The 20,634-nt window shown below is 54.3% G+C and overlaps 1 gene segment (V, D, J or C); it reads left to right on the top strand.

The window, feature by feature from the left end:
• Positions 1-154: 154 nt before the first annotated feature.
• Positions 155-8,034, top strand: LOC129012914 (immunoglobulin heavy constant gamma 1-like; the record flags this gene model as incomplete). The annotated part of the segment is given in 6 exon segments: positions 155-629; positions 1,022-1,066; positions 1,185-1,514; positions 1,612-1,926; positions 3,227-3,357; positions 6,544-8,034. Coding segments are annotated over 6 exon segments (1,380 nt in total), but the record flags the coding sequence as incomplete, so codon positions are not given.
• Between the last annotated feature and the right edge of the window lie 12,600 nt (positions 8,035-20,634).

Here is a 20,634-nt window from a genome sequence, read left to right as displayed (position 1 = left end):
TTATTTTGGTTTTTTTTTTTTTTTTTTTTTGAGACAAATCGCTGATCTGGCTGCCGAGCCCCGCCTCCTAGGCTGCAGGGATGCCTGCAGAGGAGCACCACAAGGCCACTGGTCCTGCAAGCTTTCTGGGGCAGGCCAGGCCTGACCTTGGCTTTGGGGCAGGGAGGGGGCTAAGGTGAGGCAGGTGGCGCCAGCCAGGTGCACACCCAATGCCCGTGAGCCCAGACACTGGACCCTGCCTGGACCCTCGCAGACAGACAAGAACCGAGGGGCCTCTGCGCCCTGGGCCCAGCTCTGTCCCACACCGCGGTCACATGGCGCCACCTCTCTTGCAGCCTCCACCAAGGGCCCATCGGTCTTCCCCCTGGCGCCCTCCTCCAGGAGCACCTCTGGGGGCACAGCGGCCCTGGGCTGCCTGGTCAAGGACTACTTCCCCGAACCGGTGACCGTGTCGTGGAACTCAGGCGCCCTGACCAGCGGCGTGCACACCTTCCCGGCTGTCCTACAGTCCTCAGGGCTCTACTCCCTCAGCAGCGTGGTGACCGTGCCCTCCAGCAGCTTGGGCACCCAGACCTACACCTGCAACGTAGATCACAAGCCCAGCAACACCAAGGTGGACAAGAGAGTTGGTGAGAGGCCAGCGCAGGGAGGGAGGGTGTCTGCTGGAAGCCAGGCTCGGCCCTGCTGCCTGGACGCATCCCAGCTGTGCAGCTCCAGCCCAGGGCAGCAGGGCAGGCCCCGTCTGTCTCCTCACCCGGAGGCCTCTGCCCACCCCACTCATGCTCAGGGAGACGGTCTTCTGGCTTTTTCCACCAGACTCTGGGCAGGCACAGGCTGGATGCCCCTACCCCAGGCCCTGTGCACAAAGGGGCAGGTGCTGGGCTCAGACCTGCCAAGAGCCATATCCAGGAGGACCCTGCCCCTGACCTAAGCCCACCCCAAAGGCCAAACTCTCCACTCCCTCGGCTCGGACACCTTCTCTCCTCCCAGATCCCAGTAACTCCCAATCTTCTCTCTGCAGAGCCCAAATCTAGTGACACAACTCGCCCGTGCCCACCGTGCCCAGGTAAGCCAGCCCAGGCCTCGCCCTCCAGCTCAAGGGGGGACAGGTGCCCTAGAGTAGCCTGCATCCAGGGACAGGCCCCAGCCGGGTGCTGACGCGTCCGCCTCCATCTCTTCCTCAGCACCTGAACTCCTGGGGGGAATGTCAGTCTTCCTCTTCCCCCCAAAACCCAAGGACACCCTCATGATCTCCCGGACCCCTGAGGTCACGTGCGTGGTGGTGGACATGAGCCACGAAGACCCCGAGGTCCAGTTCAGGTGGTACGTGGACGGCGTGGAGGTGCACAATGCCAAGACAAAGCCGCGGGAGGAGCAGTTCAACAGCACATACCGTGTGGTCAGCGTCCTCACCATCCTGCACCAGGACTGGCTGAACGGCAAGGAGTACAAGTGCAAGGTCTCCAACAAAGGCCTCCCGTCCTCCATCGAGAAAACCATCTCCAAAGCCAAAGGTGGGACCCGCGGAGGGCGAGGGCCACATGGACAGAGGCCGGCTCGGCCCACCCTCTGCCCTGAGAGTGACCGCTGTGCCAACCTCTGTCCCTACAGGGCAGCCCCGAGAGCCGCAGGTGTACACCCTGCCCCCATCCCGGGAGGAGCTGACCAAGAACCAGGTCAGCCTGACCTGCCTGGTCACAGGCTTCTACCCCAGCGACATCGCCGTGGAGTGGGAGAGCAGCGGGCAGCCGGAGAACAACTACAAGACCACGCCTCCCGTGCTGGACTCCGACGGCACCTTCTTCCTCTACAGCAAGCTCACCGTGGACAAGAGCAGGTGGCAGCAGAGGAACGTCTTCTCATGCTCCGTGATGCATGAGGCTCTGCACAACCACTACACGCAGAAGAGCCTCTCCCTGTCTCCGGGTAAATGAGTACGACGGCCGGCAAGCCCCCCCTCCCCGGGCTCTCGGGGTCGCGTGAGGATGCTTGGCACGCACCCCATGTACACACTTCCCGGGCACCCAGCATGGAAATAAAGCACCCAGCGCTGCCCTGGGCCCCTGCGAGACTGTGATGGTTCTTTCCGTGGGTCAGGCCGAGTCTGAGGCCTGAGTGGCATGAGGGAGGCAGAGCGGGTCCCAGTGTCCCCACACTGGCCCAGGCTGTGCAGGTGTGCCTGGGCCGCCTAGGGTGGGGCTCAGCCAGGGGTTGCCCTCGGCAGGGTGGGGGCTTTGCCAGCGTGGCCCTCCCTCCAGCAGCGGCTGCCCTGGGCTGAGCCACAAGAAGCCCTAGGAGCCCCTGGGGACAGACACACAGCCCCTGCCTCTGTAGGAGACTGTCCTGTTCTGTGAGCTCCCTGTCCTCAGACCCCTGTACCCGCTCGGGAGCATGCCTAGTCCATGTGGGTAGGGACAGGCCCTCCCTCACCCATCTACCCCCACGGCACTAACCCCTGGCAGCCCTGTCCAGCCTCGAACCCACATGGGGACACAACCGACTCCTGGGGACATGCACTCTCGGGCCCTATGGAGGGACTGGCCCAGATGCCCACACACACTCAGCCCAGACCCCCTAAACAAACGCCACGCCCTGAGGTTGGCCGGCCACACGGCCACCGCACACACACGTGCACACGTCACACACGGAGCCTCAACTAGGCAACCTCCACAGCACCCAGACCAGAGCAAGGTCCTCGCACATGTGAGCACTCCTCGGACACAGGCCCCCACAAGCCCCACGCGGCACCTCAAGGCCCACGAGCCGCTCAGCAGCTTCTCCACATGCTGACCAGCTCAGACAAACCCAGCCCTCCTCTCACAAGGGTGCCCCTGCAGCCACCACACACACACAGGCCCCCACACACGGGATCACACGCCACGTCGCGTCCCTGGCTCTGGCCCACTTCCCAATACCGCCCTTCCCTGCAGCTGAGGTCACATGAGGGGTGGGCTTCACATCCTCCTGCCCTCTGGGCCTCACGGAGGGACACGGGAGACGGGGAGTGGGTCCTGCCGAGGGCCAGGTTGCTATCTAGGGCCGGGTGTCTGGCTGAGCCCTGGGGCCAAAGCTGGTGCCCAGGGTGGGCAGCTGTGGGGAGCTGACCTCAGGACACTGTTGGCCCATCCCGGCCGGGCCCTACATCCTGGGTCCCGCCACAGAGGGAATCACCCCCAGAGGCCCGAGCCCAGCGGGACACAGCACTGACCACCCCCTTCCTGTCCAGAGCTGCAACTGGAGGAGAGCTGTGCGGAGGCGCAGGACGGGGAGCTGGACGGGCTGTGGACGACCATCACCATCTTCATCACACTCTTCCTGCTAAGCGTGTGCTACAGTGCCACCGTCACCTTCTTCGAGGTCAGCAGCACATTGTCCCCAGCTGTCCTTGACATTGTCCCTCATGCTGTCACACACTGTCCCTGACATTGTCCCCGGGCTGTCCGCACCTGTCCCTGACACTGTCCCCCACGCTCTCACAAACTGTCCCTCACACTGTCCCCACCTGTCCAACAGTGTCCCCTAGACTGTCTCCACGTCCCTGACACTATCCCCAATGCTGTCCCCACCTGTCCCTGACACTCCCCAACACTGTACCCCCCTGTCCAACAGTGTCCCCCAGACTGTCTCCACATGTCCCTGACACTATCCCCAATGCTGTCCCCACCTATCCCTGACGCTGTCCCCCAGGCTGTCACAAACTGTCCCTGACACTGTCCCCAATGCTGTCCCCACCAGTCCCCAACACTGTACCCCACGCTATCCCCACCTGTCCCCAACACTGTCCCCCACACTGTCCCCTCCTGTCCCTGAATGTCCCCCATGCTGTTTCCTCCTGTCCCCGACACTGTCCCCCACACTGTCTTCTCTCGTCTCCTCCTATCCCTGACACTGTCCCCCACGCTGACCCCTCCTGTCCCCAACAATGTCCTCCACACTGTTTCCTCCTGTCCCTGACAGTCCCCCATGTTGTCCCCTCCTGTACCTGACACTGTCCCCCATGCTGTCTTCTCCTGTCTCCTCCTGTCCCTGACACTGTCCCCCACGCTGTCACCACCTGTCCCTGACACTGTCCCCCATACTGTCCCCACCTGTCCCCAACACTGTCCCCCACGCTGTCTCCTCCTGTCTCTGACACTGTCCCCCACTCTGTCCCCTACAGTCCCTGACACTGTCCCCCATGCTTTCCCCTTCTGTATGCAACACTGACCCCCAGGCTGTCTCCTCCTGTCCCTGACACTGTACCCCATGCTGTCCCCACCTGTCCCACTGTCCTGCATGCTGTCCCCACCTGTCCCTGACACTGTCCCTGACACTGTCTCTCATCTGTCCCCACCCATCTCCAACACTGTACCCCACGCTGTCCCCACTTGTCCTTGACACTGTCCCCCGTGCTGTCCCCACCTGTCCCTGATGCTGTCCCCCACACTGTCCCCATCTGCCCCTGACACTCTCCCCCACGCTGTCCCTGACACTGTCCCCCATGCTGTCCCCACCTGTCCCAACGTCCCCACACTCTCCCCACCTGTCCCAACACTGTCACCCATGCTGTCCCCACTTCTCCCTGACACTGTCCCCCACACTGTCCCCACCTGTCCCTGATGCTGTCCCCCCCACTGTCCCCACCTTTCCCTGACACTGTCCCCATGCTGTCCCCACCTCCCCCTGACACTGTCCCCCACACTGTTCCCAACTCTCCCTAACACTGTCCCCCATGCTGTCCCCTCCTGTCCCCAACACTTTCCCCCACACTGTCCCCACCAGTCCCCAACACTGTACACCATGCTTTCCCCACCTGTCCCCAACACTGTCCCCCATGCTGTCCCCTCCTGTCCCCAACAATGTCCCCCACACTGTTTCCTCCTGTCCCCAACACTGTCCACCACTCTGTCTCCTCCTGTCCCTGACACTGTCCCCCACTCTGTCCCCACCTGTCCCCAACACTATCCCCCATGCTGTCTCCACCTGTCCCTGATGCTGTCCCCCACACTGTCCCCATCCCTGACAATGTCCCCTGTGCTCTCCCCACCTGTTCCTAACACTGTCTCCCATGCTGTCCCCACCTGTCCCCGACACTGTCCCCTGTAGGGAGACCCCCTGAAACGATTGCTATGAAATAAAATATGAAATGCTCCTGATTATTGTAAATACAAAATTGCATGCAGGATTGTGTAAAGACAATGCCAGGTTGGACTGCCAGAAGGAGCCAACAGCACGTGATGTGCTTCCCCCTGCAGAGAGCCTGTGAATGGAGGTGCAGTCAGGGAGGTGTCACATCACCAAGATTCCTATCCCAGAAAAGCAGATATTCATAGCTCTGGGAATAGAATGCGACCCTTGTGGAGAGCCTATAAACAGACGCATGCGGGGGCGCCTGTCCATATGGATAAGATAGGGCTATAAACACCCTCATCTTGCCACAGCACTTCTAGGCCTCTTTAGGGTTAAGGCATACTCCCCTCTGAGAATTTCTGGTCTAACCCGTTGTCTAGCTTCACGTCCTGTTTCTATGGATTGTTTGTAACCAGCTGCTGATTAATATCTTGCTAATCATAGGTTATGGAAAGACAGTGTTTCTGTTTTAAGGCTCTGTTAGAAATTACTGACACACACACTATATTGTAAATTTTTATCTCTGTGTACTGTAGCTCTACGTACACGTTATGTTAAAGAATTACTTCATCCCTGTGTGACCATCTCACCTCATAATCAAATGACCCTAAATCCCTCACTAACCTACCCCTGCCCTCACTAAACTTAATAATAAATGCTGGTATATCCAGTGCATTGTTGGCACCGCGGAACCAGAAGGCAGTGAACCCTCTGGGCCCAGCTTTCACTATCTTGTGTGTGTCTGTTATTTCTCAACCTGCCGATCTGCCTGGGAACAAAGAGAGAACCCCGTTGCATTGCGGGCTGCTGGCCAGATCCCACAATAGTCCCCCACACGGTCTCCACCTGTCCCTGACACTGTCCCCCATGCTGTCCTCACCCATCTCTGACACTGTACCCCACACTGTCCCCACCTGTCCCTGTTGCTGTCCTCCATACTGTCCCCACCTCTCCCTGACACTGTCACCCATGCTGTCCCCACCTGTCCCTGACACTTTCCTCCACGATGTCCTCACCTGTCCCCAACACTCTCCCCTACGCTGTCCCCACCTCTCCCTGACACTGTCCCCCATGCTGTCCCCACCTGTCCCCAATACTCTCCTCCATGCTGTCCTCCCCTGTCCCTGAGACTCTCCCCCACACTGTCTCCACCTGTCCCCGACACTGTCACCCATGCTGTCCCCACCTGTCGCTGACACTGTCCCCCACGCTATCCTCACCTGTCTCTGACACTGTCCCCCGTGCTGTCTCCACCTGTCCCTGATGCTGTCTTCTCTGCTGCCCACATGCTGTTGGTGCCCTGGCTCTGCTCTCCATGTCCAGGCCTCAGAGCAGGCAGTGGTGAGGCCCTGGCACCTGGGTGGCATGAGGGGCGGATGGGCCTCGGGGGCAGGGCTGTGGCCTCGTCACCCCTGTGCTGTGCCTTGCCTACAGGTGAAGTGGATCTTCTCCTCGGTGGTGGACCTGAAGCAGACCATCGTCCCCGACTACAGGAACATGATCGGGCAGGGGGCCTAGGGCCACCCTCTGCGGGGTGTCCAGGGCCTCCCAGTCCCCACACACGAGCCGTGGGCCATGCTCAGCCACCACCCAGGCCACACCTGCCCCCTGACCTCACCGCCCTCAACCCCATGGCTCTCTGGCCTCGCAGTCGCCCTCTGACCCCTGACACGCCCCCCTTCCAGACCCTGTGCATAGCAGGTCTAGCCCAGACCTCCGCTGCTTGGTGCATGCAGGGCGCTGGGGGCCAGGTGCCCCCTCAGCAGGACGTCCCTGCCCTCCGGACCGCCAGGTGCTCACACAAAAGGAGGCAGCGACCGGCATCCCGGGCCCCCACCCAGGCAGGAGCTGGCCCTGGAGCCAACCCCGTCCACGCCAGCCTCCTGAACACAGGCGTGGTTTCCAGATGGTGAGTGGGAGCATCAGCTGCCAAGGTAGGGAAGCCACAGCACCACCAGGCCCAGCTGGGGAGGCTTCGGAGAGCTGCGAAGGCTCACTCAGACGGCCTTCCTCCCAGCCCGCAGCCAGCCAGCCTCCATTCCGGGCACTCCCGTAAACTCCTGATGAGAGGAATGATGTTGTTCTGATTTCAAGCAAAGAACGCTGCTCTCTGGCTCCTTGGAACAGAGTCTCGGTGCCCGCACCACCCCTTGGCTGCCTGCCCACACTGCTGGATTCTCGGGTGGAACTCCACCTGCAGGGACAGCCAGCCCCAGTGTCTGCACTGGGGAGAGAAGGGGCCAGGCCCAGGACACTGCCACCTCCCACCCACTCCAGTCCACCGAGATCCCTCGGAGACGAGCCTGGGCCATGTGGCCGCGGCAGGAACCCCACAGTGCAACGGTGAGGATAGCCCAAGGAAGGGGTGGGCATGTGCCCAGACAGGCCTCCCACAGAAGGCTGCTGACCAGGTCCCAGGCAGGCAAGACTCAGCCTTGGTGGGGCCTGAGGACAGAGGAGGCCCAGGAGCATCTGAGAGAGAGGTGGAGGGACACCAGGAGAGCCAGGAGCCTGGACACAGCCAGAACTCATCACAGAGGCTGGCGTCCAGCCCCAGGTCACGTGCAGCAGGAACAAGCAGCCACTCTGGGGGCACCGGGTAGAGAGGCAAGATGACAAAGAGGGTGCCCGTGTTCTTGCAAAAGCGGGGCTGCTGGCCACGAGTGCTGGACAGAAACTCCCACGCTCTGCTGCCCCCATCATGCCGTTCCATGAATGTCACACACAATCCGCAGACAGGAAGGGAGGCTCAAGCGGGAGTGCGGCAAGCGCCTGCCTCAGCTGTAAGGGAGGACTCCCAGGCTCACTCAAAGGAGGTGCCACCATTTCAGCTTTGGTAGCTTTTCTTCTTCTTTTAAATTTTCTAAAGCTCATTAACTGTCTTTAATGTTTCTTTTTTGATGGCAATAAAATATCCTTTTTAAGTCTTGTACTTCGTGATGGGAGCCGCCTTCCTGTGTCCACGCATCTCCTGCCCCCGGTGGGAAGCACAGTCAGGAGGAGGCTGGTCGAGCTGCACCTCGGGGGCTCCCTGCACACGCCCCCTGCCTCCTGCAGCCACACGCATTGCCCAAGCGGCCCTCCCTGGCTCCTATCGCTACATGGACCCCAGGGGCTTCTCCTCTTTTCTACATGGATGCAGTTTCTCCTCCTGCTGGGCACGGTGCTGCCTGCCCTGGTCATTCTGCAGGGGACAGGGCCTCCAGGGAAAGCTGGGTCGTGGCTGGGAGCTGGCTCAGGCTGGCCAGGCAGAGCCACACGGAGAGCTTTCCAGAACCAACCATGGTCCAAAGCGAGAGGTGGGTGTCAGATCTGTGTGCATCAGCTCAGGACCACGGCGGGGCGGCTCACACAGCAGACGTGGATCCTCCCAGGCCTAGAGACCAGGAATCTGAGATCAGAGTGCGGGCAGGGCTGGTTTCTCTCAAGCCCTCTCTCCTTGGCTTGTAGACACCGTCTCCTCCCTGGTGGTCACATGGCCATCCCTCTGTGTGTCCGTGTCCTAAGCTTCTCTTCTTAGAAGAACACATCGGATTAGATTAGTGACCTCATATGAACTTAATGACTTCTGTAAAGACCCCATCTCCAAACACACTCACATTGTGAGGCCAGCGATTAAGACTTCAATATAGGAATTTGTAGGGGCCACAATTTAACCCATCACAGTCCATACTCTGGCCCCCCAAAATTCATGTTCTTCTCACATGCAAAATACATTCATCCTGTCTCAGCATCCCCCTGGGCACTTGGTCATGCAGCAAGGACGGATTTTCCACACAAATAACTGTTGCAACAGAAGAAAGAGTCCGGCATGACCTGGACTCACCTTCATCTGTGCGGAGGCCACAGCCTTGTAAAGGGAGGTGGTAGGGGGAGCAGGGAGGGTGCTCGGGGCTCAGTCGTCGGGGAAGGGAAAAGTTGCCCAGTGCTGGTCAGCGTCCCCGGGATGGGGCCTGCTGTGTCCTTGCTGGCCACTGTTGAGGTCAGGATTCCGTCCTCCCAGAGCCTGGAGACACAGGCCCCATCCTTACCAGTGGGGACACTTCAGGGAGCAGATCTCAAGTCTTGAGAAAGACCCTCCTGGGTCACAGGAAATGCACAGACATTGGGAATGGACAGAAGGACGTGTGGTTGCAGCCCTTTCAGCAGACACCCTGAGAAAGGGAGGTCGGAGTTGGTCCAAACGGTCAGTTCTGGTGCACGGAGCTTTCTCAGACAGGTGTTGACGGGTCAGGGGTCGGCCTAGGGGTGCGGCCAGAAGCTGTTAGAAACTGTTAGTGTCTGCTCAAGTCTTTACAAGCCAAGGTTGAGGCCGAGTGGAGAGGCTCCAAGGAGCCTGGCTGGAACTCAGCAAGGACAGGGTCTTGTTACTGCGGTGGCCGGGCTGGGAAATGCCATCGGAGGTGCCTGTGGCAGGAAAGAGACCATCTCACCCAGGAAAAGAGGAGTGGTTGGATTTGTTTGTGTGGCATCGAGCAGCAGGAGCTGCACCAGAGTTGGGTGTGAAATCCCCAGACCCCAGACCCTGCAGTGCTGTGGGAGGGCTCGCCGCTGGAGGGTGGGCTTCAGGGGGCCTGGCCTGAACTGGGTGCTGAAGCCCAGCCCTTTAAATCTCAGGACACGCTGCTGCAGCCCCGTGGGGGGTGAGGGAGACAGCACATGGGGTGCAGGGCGGGCAGCTGCTGCAACACCAGCTCTGTCCCAAGCCCAAGGATGGCCCCTCCCTGAAGCACCCGGGCCCCACCTCCCCCTTTCCACCTGGGACCGAGCATCCTCCAGAGGGCCAGCCCTCCTGAAAGAACACCATGCCCAGCCCCAGGACCCTCCCTCAACTCTCCAGCAAGGCTGCCCCCGCGCATCCCCCAGCAGTCCCTGCTGTGATGTAACATGACATGGTGTGATGTGGTGTGATATCCCTGGTGTGATATCCCTGGTGTGATATCCCTGGTGTGACAGGGTGTAATGTGGTGTGATGTGACAGGACATGATGTGACATGGTATGACAGAGTGTGACATCCCTGGTGTGACATGGTGTAATGTCTCTGGTGTGATGTGATGTGGTGTGATGTGATGTGATGTGATGTGACATGGTTGGACATGGTGTGATGTGGTGTGACATAGCGGGATGGGGCATGACATCCCTGGTATGATAGGATATGATATGGTGTGATGCAGTATGGTGTGATGTGGTGTGACATCCTGTGGCAGAGTGTGACACCCCTGCTGTGATGTGGTGTGATGTGGTGTGATGTGGTATGACATGATGTGATGTGGTGTGACATGGTGTAATGTCCCTGGTGTGAGGTGGTGTTGGACATGATGTGATGTGGTGTGACAGAGTGTGACATCCCTGGTGTGATATGGTGTGACATAATGTGATGTGGCGTAACATCCCTGGGGTGATGGGGTATGATGTCGTTTAACGGGTGTGACGTAATGTGATGTGCTGGGATGGAGTGTGACATCTCTGGTGTGATGGGGTATGATGTGGTGTGATATGGTGTGACATGATGTGATGTGGCGTAACATCCCTGGGGTGATGAGGTATGATGTCGTTTAACGGGTGTGATGTAATGTGATGTGATAGGATGGAGTGTGACATCTCTGGTGTGATGGTATGTGATGTGGTGTGACATGTGATGTGCTGAGACGGTGTCACATCGTTGGTGTGATGTGATGCAGTGTGACATGGTGTGATGTGGCATGATGGGGTGTGACAGGGTACAACATCCCTAGTGTGATGAGGAGTTACATGGTGTGATGTGGTGTGACATGGTGTAATGTCCTTTCTGTGATGTGGTGTTGGACTACAAGGTTGGACATGGTGTGATGTGGTGTTACATCCCTGGTGTGATGCAGTGTGACATAGTATGATACAGTATGACATCCCTGGTATCATGGGGTGTAATATGGTATGATGTGGAATGGTGTGACATGATGTGATGTAATGGGACAAGGTGTGACATCCCCGGTGTGATGTGGTGTGATGAAGTGTAACAGGCTGTGACACAGTGTGATGTGGTGTGTTGTGACATGATGTGATGTGGTTTGACATAATGTGATGTGTTGTGATGGGGTGTGACACCCCTGGTGTGATGGGGTGTGATGTTGTGTGACATAATGTGATGTAGTGTGATGAGGTGTGACACCCCTGGTGAGATGGGGTGTGATGTTGTGTGACATAATGTGAAGTGGTGTGATGACAGGTGACATCCATGGTGTGACGCGGTGTGATGGGTGTGATGTGACGTGACATAAGGTGATGTGGCATAACATCCCTGGTGTGATGGGGTGTGATGTGGTGTGATACAATTTGATGTGGTGTGTTGTGGTGTGACATAATGTGATGTGGTGTAACATCCCTGGTGTGATGGGGTATGATGTAGTTTGACGTGGCGTGACGTAATGTGATATGGTGTGATGGGGTGTGACAACTCTGGTGAGATGGGGTGTGATGAGGTGAGGTGTGACATGATATGATGTGTGATGTGCTATGTCAGGGTGTTACATCCTTGGTGTGATGTGATGCAGTGTGACATGGTGTGATGTGGCATGATTGGGTGTGACCCGGTACGACATCCCCAGTGTGATGAGGAGTTACATAGTGTGATGTGGTATGACATTCCTGGTGTGACATAGTGTGATGTGGTGTGATGAAGGGGACCCCTGGCTTGTAGAGGTGTAAAATAGTTCAAAGGAAACAAAAGATGCAGAGCTCCATAGAATGAAATAACCTGAAGAGTCTATAAGACAATGCCCTGCTTTCCATGGAAGGCATCTAGCAATCTTTTGGTCCATTTCAGTTTTTCTAAATGTTTCCTATAAACATATATAACTGACTGACACAAACAGACCCATAATATAAAGAAGACCCCTGTAAACCAATGAGAAAAAGAAAATCAAATAATTCAATGAGGAATAGGCAAGAGAATTGAACAGATGTTTTACAGAAGATATCCAAATAGCCACTCAACATATGAAAACATGTTGAACCACACTAGTCAACAGGGAAATGAAAATGAAAAACCACATGAGAGAAAGTAGTTCTGATTCCAATAATTCTGGAGCAGCTAATATCAGACTAACCCTTTGGCAGATGGCAATTATAAACACTGGAAAAGATGTAAGCACACACAACACCCACACATACCAATTGCAGGCACTGGAACATGACCACAAGTAGGCAAACACTAGTAAGGATTATTCTGTGAAATACTCATCTGAAGTCACACCCCAGGGCATGGAACGGGTGCAGGTAGAGTTCAAGCAGGAAACTGCAGCCCTCCTGGGGAGGAGTGGGATGCAGGGCTGAATTTTCAGAGCAGCTGGAAATGAAGAGAAGATGTCCATAAAGGAGAGGTCACCGAACGGAAACCCCACAATCTGCAAGTAAACTCCACTGAAACCTCTGGCCGATCCCTTAGGTGTGCATGGGTAGGGAAAACTCCAAAGGGCCCAGCAGAAAGCAACACCTGTAAGGTCGAGAGAACTCAGATTCCAGCTACTGCCAACTGCCAGTCAGACAGACTTTGGAGTTTGAGTCAACTCAAGCTGTTTCCTAACATTGAAAAAAACAATCAATGCCCTGCTGAGGAAGAATGCAAAACCCATAGTCTGTACCACATATTATCAACAACATCAGGTGCACATCCAAAATTACCATGTATGCAAAGAAACATGAAAATGTGATCCATAGTCAAAAGAAAAAGGGATCAATAATGTAGATCAACTCCAAGATGACCTAGATGCAGAACCAGTTTTCAGACAAGGACTTTAAAGAAGTTATATTAAATATGTTCAAAGACTTAAAGGACAATATGGTTATAATGAGTGACTAGTTGGGGAATCTCTGTAAGAAAGGGAAAATATTTACAAGAACCGAATGAAAATTCTAGAACTGAAAGTATGATTCTGAAATGAAAAACATCATTTGGCCAGGCACAGTGGCTCATGCCTGTAATCCTAGCACTCTGGGAGGCCAAGAAGGAAGGATCACTTGATCCCAGGAGTTTGAGACCAGCCTGGGCAACATGGTGAAATCCCATCTCTATTTTATTAAAAAAGAAAAGAAATAGAAAAACATTACTCAAGTTTAATAACAGAATGGAGCAGACCTGAGAAGGAACTGAAAACTAAAAGATGCATCAACAGACTATGTCAATTTTTTTTAATCCAATCCAAAGAAGAGAGAGAAAAATACTAAAAATGAAAAGAGACTCATCCTGCCGGACAAGGTGAAGCATTCTAAACATGCGAAACTGGAGTCCAGAGGGGGATGTAATACTTCCATGGGAAAGGTCAACCCTAAGCTATATGCAAATGTACCTGCGTAGGCTGCTGTGGTGGGCTGATGGCATCTCCCTGGCCAAATGTATGCCCACCTGGAACCTCAGAATGTGACCTTATTTGGAAATAGGGTCTTTACAAATTAGGTTAAGGACTTGAGATGATATCATACTAAATTTTGGATGGATCCCAAGTCCAAGGACTGGTGTCCTCATAAGAGGAGAGGACACAGACACACATGGAAGTAGCCATATGATGACAAAGGAGAAGAGGAAGAATGTCAGGAGCCACCTGTGTTTGTCCCTTTGCATTACTGTAAAGAAATACCTGAGGCTGTGTAACTTATAAAGCAAAGAGGTTGAATTGGCTCACAGTTCTGCAGGCTGAATAGGAAGCATGGCATCAGCATCTGCTTCTGGTGAGGACCTCAGGAAACTTACAATCATAGCAGAAGGTGAAGGGAGAGCAGGTATGCCACATGGCATGAATGGGAGCAAGAGGCTGAGGGGGGCCCCAGTCTTAAACAACTAGATTGTGTGTGAGCTAACTGGGAGAGAACTCACTCATCACCAAGGGGATGATTCTAAATCATTCATGAGGAATCTGCCCTCATGATCGAATCACCTCCTACCAGGCCACACCTCCAAAACTGGGAATCATATTTCAACATGAGATTTGGAGGGGACAAATATATAAACCATATCCTTCCACCACTGGCCCCCCAAATCTCATGTCCTTCTCACATTGCAAAATACAATCATGACTTCTCAACAGTCCCCCAAAGCCTTACCTCATTCCAGAATCAACCCAAAATTCCCGTCCCAAGTCTAATCTGAAGATGTGTCCCTTCCACCTATCAGCCTATGAAATCAAAGACAAATTATTGACTCCCAAAGTACAATGAGAGTGCAGACATTGGGTAAACATTCCCATTCCACAAGGGAGAAGTTGGCAAAAAGAAAGGATTGACATGCCCCATACAGGTCAGAAATCCAGCAGGGCGGTTATTAAATCTTAAAGCTCCAGGGTAATCTCCTTTGACTGCATGTCCCATATCCAGGGCACACTGGTGCAGGGGGTGGGCTCCCAAGGCCTTGGACAACTCTACCCCTGTGGCTTTGGAGGATGTGGCCCCTGTGGTTTCTCTCACATGACAGAGTTGAGTGCCTGTGGCTTTTCCAGATTCAGGGTGCAAACTGCCAGTGGATCTACCATTCTGGGGTCTGGAGGACAGTGGCCCCCTTCCCACAGCTCCACTAGGCAGTGCCCTGGTGGGGACATTATATGGGGGTTCAACCCCACATTCTCTTTGGCACTGCTCTAGTAGAGGTTCTCTGTGAGGGCTCCATGCTGGCAGGAGGCTTCTGTCTGGGCACCTGGACTTTCTCATACATTTCTGAAATCTAGAGGGAAGATGCCAAGCCTCCTTCACTCGTGTAGTCTGGGGGCCTACAGGCTTAACACCAGGTGGAAGTTGCCAAGCCTTATAGTGGCTTGCACTCTCCAAAGAAGCAGCCTAAGCTATACTTGGGGCCCTTTGAGCCAAGGCTGGAGCCAGAGGAGCCCAGGATGTGGAGAGCAGTGTCCCAAGGCTGCACAGGCAGCAGTGGCCATGGGCATGGCCCACAAAACCATCCTTTCCTCCTTGGCCTCTGGGCCTGTGATGGGAAAGACCACCTCAGAGATTTCCGAAATGCCTCCAAGGCCTTTTTCCCTTTGTTCTGGTTATGAGCACTTACCTCCCTTTTAGTTATGCTAATCTCTCTAGCAAGTGGCTGCTCCATAGCCTACTTATATTTCTCTCCTGAAAATACCTTTTTTTTCTACCACATGGCCAGGCTGTGAATTTTCCAAATTTTTTATGCTTTGCTTCCCTTTGTTGATGAAAAAAGCCAAACTCTATAAAACACTAGATGAGATTGATTCTGAGCCAAATATGAGAGCCATGAACTGTGGCACAGCCTCAAAAGGTCCTGAGAACACGTGTGCAAGGTGGTTGGGTTGCAGCCTGGTTTTATGTTTTAGAAAGACATGGGACATCAATCAATACATGTAAAGTATACATTACTTTGGTTTGGAATGGCAGGACAATTCAAAGTGGGGAATTCCAAATCATAGGTGGATTTGAAGATTTTCTGATTGGCAATTGGCTGAAAAAGTTAAATTATCTAAAAAGTTGAAGTCAGCAAAAAGCAATGCTTAAGATAAAGGGGGTTGTGGAAGCCAAGGTTCTTGTTATGTAGATGAAGCCTCCAGGTTCCAGAGAGAAGAGATGGTCAGTGTCTCTTATCAGAACCTCAAAGGTGCCAGACTCTTGGATAAATCTCTCCTGAATCAGGAAGAGACCTGGAAAGGGAAAAAGATTCTCTACAGAATATAAATTTCCTCCACAAGAGACGGCTTTGCAGGGCCATTCCAAAATGTGTCAGAGAAACATATTCTGGGATAAAATAATTTCCTTCCATGCCAGCCACCTGTCATGTGATGCTATACCAGAGTCAGGTTGGAATTTCATACCTTATTGCTACAAAGAGTCAGCTTTGTCAGTCTTCAGCTCCCTGTTTTAATCTTAACACTGGTCAGCTGAGCCTAAACTCCAACAGGGAGAGGGTAGAGTGAGGGACCCCAAACCACCCTCCGCTGCCTGTCATGGTCTGAACTGGTTTTCCAGGTTTCTTTGGAATCCCCTCGGATTCGCATTTTATTTTTTCATTTACACCTTTTAAATATAAGTTCCAACTTTAAGTCATTTCTTTGCTCCCATATCTTACCATCGACTGTTAGAAGCAACCAGGTCACATCTTAGAAATCTCTGCTTAGAAATGTCTTCCACAGATGCCCTAAGTCATCACTCTTAAGGTCAAACTTCCACAGATCCCTAGGGCATGAACACAATGCAGCCAAGTTGTTTCTTAGGATTTAACAAGGGTGACCTTTACTCCAGTTCCCAATAAGTTCCTCATTTCCATCTGAGATTTCACCAGCCTGGCTTTCACAGTCCATATGTCTATCAGCATTTTGGTGACAACCATTTAATCAGTCTCTAAGAAATTCCAAACTTTCCCTCATCTTCCTGTCTTCTTCTGAGTCCTCCACTAACTTCTCTGCCTGTTACCTAATTCCAAAGCTGCTTCCACATTTTCAGGTATCTTTATAGCAACATTCCACTCCTCAATACCAACGTTCTGTGTTAGTCTATTTGTGTTACTAGAAAAAAAAATACATGAATCTGGTAATTTATAAAGAAAAGAGGTTTGCACCAGGCACTGTGGCTCACACCTGTAATCCTAGCATTTTGGGAGGTGGAAGCAGGAGGATCACATGAGCTCAGAAGTTTGAGACCAGCCTGGGCAACATAGTGAGAACTTGTCTTGAAAAGACAAGAAGAAGGGAAGGGCGGGGGAAGGCGGAAGGGCAGAAGGGCAGGGCAGGACAGAAGGGAAGGGCAGGAAAGGCAGAAGAGAAGGAAGGAAGGGAGGTTTAATTAGCTCATATTTCTGCAGGCCATTCCAGAAACATGGCCCTGGCATCTGCTTCTGGCGAGGCCTCAGGGAGATTGCAATCACGGCACAAGGCGAATGGGAAGCAGGAATGTCACATGGCAAGATGGAGCAAGAGAAGAGAAGTGGCACATCCCAGACTTTTAAACAACCAGCTGTCACATGGACTAACTGAGGGAGAACTCACTCATCACCTGGGGGATGGTGCTAAACCATTCATGAGGGGGTCCAGCCGCATGATCTAATAACCTCCCTCCAGGCCCCACCTCCAACACTGGGATTAACATCTCAACATCAAATGTGGAGGGACACACCCAAACCATTTCACCACAGGAGGCTGGAAGAGGTGGAGGGTCCTCCCCTGGAGCACTCAGAGTCAGCCACCAACACCTTCATCTCAGATTCCTGAATTCCAGAACTCAAAAAATTTTTGTTGTTTTAAGCCACATTTGTGATATTTTGTTATGGCAGCCACAGCACGGATATAGCTGGTAACAGAGTTCTTTAGCCTCCAAAATACAAGCCTGGGGTAAATAACTATTGAATTTGGCCACATGGAAATCAGGAAGAATGTAATAAGCATCATCGATGGACGGGATGACCTGGGAGATCGTGGCAAGTTTAAAGCTAATTGGAAGTTGGCAACCAAAAAATCCTGTCTTGCAAATTGCCAGGAAATTGCCAAGAAAACCTTTAGAAAACATGGTTAAAGATGGAGAAACCCGGATGACTCCCTGGTTTCTGAAGAGGTGCTTAGGCACTTAAGTGAGACTGATGAGACTTCACACTGTACCCTTCAGAAGGGCGGACACTCACGAGATCGTCAACCACGGCTCCCTGGCTGGGAGGCAGACACAGAGCTGGAGGCGGTGGCCACAAACTAGGTTGGCAGAGAGGCGTCAGCATTGGGACTTGTGGGAGGCCCTGGGAAGGAACAGGCAGCGGTGGGGCCTGGACAGCCCTGAGGAAAGGAAGTTACCTGGAGGAGATCAGGGGCTTGCATTTGGGCCAAAACCAAGGACAAGACATCAGCTGGTCCCAGGGAACTCTGGAGCCCAGCATCCCACCATGGGTGCAGGGGCCTGACAACCCAACAGAGGGCTGTGGGCACTGGGCACCAACCTGTGGGGGGTCTGAAGGCTGCTGCCCAGCCACACATGTCCTGGTTCTGAACAAAGGGTTCAAGAGGCACCTGGAGACCCGCCCTCCTCAGAGCAGCCTCTTAGCCTCAGCTGGTGTTCGCCTTTCATCACCCCACATGCCCTGACAGTGGGGCCTGGCCTCAGAAAGGGGCCCCTCCATTTGTATTTTCTATCTGATCCTTGACACAGTGCTAACACCAAAGACCAAACCCTAATCTTGGTTCACATACTCCGCAAAAAAATGACTAAGACAAGTTCTTCCGGAGGTCAGTTTTAGAACATGTGTATTCTAAGTTAATTCTGACTTATCTCTGTGCACCAAGAAAACTATCTGCACATCTGTAGTAAAATGTGAAGGTACCTTCATTTTGTTTGTACACTAAACTTTTAAGAAATATCTCACTTTTTAAAACTTGGTTTTGTGTTTTGTATGCTTATAGTATTTTCCATAATAGATCATTTTAATGATGAACTCTGAATCTTCTGACAGAATGCAGATCAATGGATTCCTAGCCATCAGGGAGGTGCTGATTGCAAAGGGGCCTGGTGGAATTTTGGAGACATTCTACATCTTCTTGCAACTGTTCGTCTGGATTATGGTGGTGGTTGCATGACTGTGCATTTGTTGAAACTCACATGTAACAGGATGGATTATACTGAATGTAAACTACACTTGAGTAAATATGACTTTTAAAACTTTAAAAATTTGGGGGATGGTTCACTGCCCCGGCTCCAAGCCCCCGGCCATGCTGTCTGGCCAGCCCACCCCCATCCCTGCCAGCGCTTGCCTCCAGCGTCCCAACAGCCTCCTGAACCCCTGGGCTGCTCTAAACCCTCAGGAGCGCAGCCATGCGGGATCAGCTGGATGGAGATGGGAAGCCCGAGACTCGTGCCACACCACGTCCTCCCGCCCCCACCAGCCACACACAGACGTCAAAGCAGCACTGTCCTCGCACATGCTGCTCCCACCCACCCTGGCACGGCCATTCCAGGCCTGGGGTAGGAAGGCAGACGCTCCCCCTGCCCCCAGACACAAGCATTCCTGCACACACCCCAGCACACATACACACTCACATGCACACACTGACACACACGGGTGTGTACAGCTGAGACACAGCCCGTTCCCAGGCAGTCCAGCCCCCATCACTGAGGGAAAGGGGCAGCACTGTGGGGTCACAGGAGGAGCAGCTGGACACAGAGCCGGGCGCTGGCGAAGGCCCAGGCCACTGAGGGAGGCTGCTGGCATGGCTGGGCGTGAAGGCCCGAAGAGGGCAGGAGGGGCCGTAGGCACTGTGCCTATTGGGCCTAGGTGGGCACACGCCGGGCAGGAGAGGAACAGCCCGGCCCCTCAGACAGGAAGGGGTGAGGGCAGGGGCCATTTCTGGAGGCCAGGGCAGGGCCAGCACCCCAAGGAAAAGCAGAGCAGGGTGAGAACGGACCTGGGGCTCAGAGCTGAGCAGGCCTGGTGGGCCCCAGGAGGGAGACACAGAGGACCAGGGATCTCAAGGCTGGCAGAGGCCAGAGATGGAACCCCAGCTGGGAAGCCGTCCTCCTTCCTGGAGGCCCACCCTGCCCGGCCCCTGCAGCCCAGCACAGCTTGGGGCATTGGATAGAACCGGGAGAGAGCAGGCCGGGCACTGAGGCCCCTGCCCCAAATGCCCACAGCCTGGGGAAAATGAGCAGGTACATGGGAGGGGCAAGTGGAGCCCCAGGCACACCCACACAGTGCACACAGCCTCACTGGGGCCGGAGGGGCAGGAGGCTCGCCACCCCTGCTGTGCTTTCTCTCCTAATCTCACCCTGGGTTTCTCCCACACTTGATGCAGGTGATATTTCGCTGAGATTGTGGACTAAGAGTTGGTGCTGGAAGGGGTTAGCCATCGTGGAGATGTTGCTATGGGATGCAGGGATTTTGCATGTGAGAAGGACATGATTATGGGGGGAGCGGATGGCAAACTGTCGTGGGTTAAAATGTGTCCCCTATAAATTCATGTGTTCAAGTCCTAACCCCCAGGACCACAGAATGTGACCTTGTTTGGAAACAGTCTTTGCAGGTGCGATCAAGTTCAGATGAGGTCACCCTGGAGTAGGGCAAGCCTCTGATCCAATATGACTGCTGTCCTCATGAAAAGGGGGAATCTGGGCACAGACAGCACGTGGGGAGAACGCCCTGTGAAGATGGCGCTGCTTCCACAAGCCAAGAGCAGCAGAGACGGCCGGCAAAGCCCAGCAGCAAGGAGAGAGCCTGGGACAGAGTCTCCCATGACACAGAGGAGCCAGCCCCACCGAGGCCTCCATCCCAGATGCCCGGCCTCCAGAACCAGGACGGAATAAACATCTGTTGTTTAAGCCACGCAGTCTAGGGTGTGTTGTCAGCGCTGCAGCTAATGATACAAGTGTTGTCCTGAGCTGCCATCCCCACAGGCTGCATGAGGCCTCCCTGACCCAGCCCAGTGCAGTCTCCCCAGCCCCCTGGGTGTGCCATGGGCAGTGGGGGGCCGCTCACTCCATCCTCCCCCAGCCTGGGAGGTTGAGCCTGTGATGACCTACATGGGGTGAAGCCAGAGCCGGAGGCTGGGAGCCGACTGGGAGCCCGT

Source organism: Pongo pygmaeus, chromosome 15, assembly GCF_028885625.2.
Source record: "Pongo pygmaeus isolate AG05252 chromosome 15, NHGRI_mPonPyg2-v2.0_pri, whole genome shotgun sequence".
Classification (NCBI taxonomy): Eukaryota; Metazoa; Chordata; class Mammalia; order Primates; family Hominidae; genus Pongo; species Pongo pygmaeus.
The sequence above is the reverse complement of the archived record's forward strand: the minus strand, read 5'-3'. Positions and strand labels throughout refer to the sequence as shown.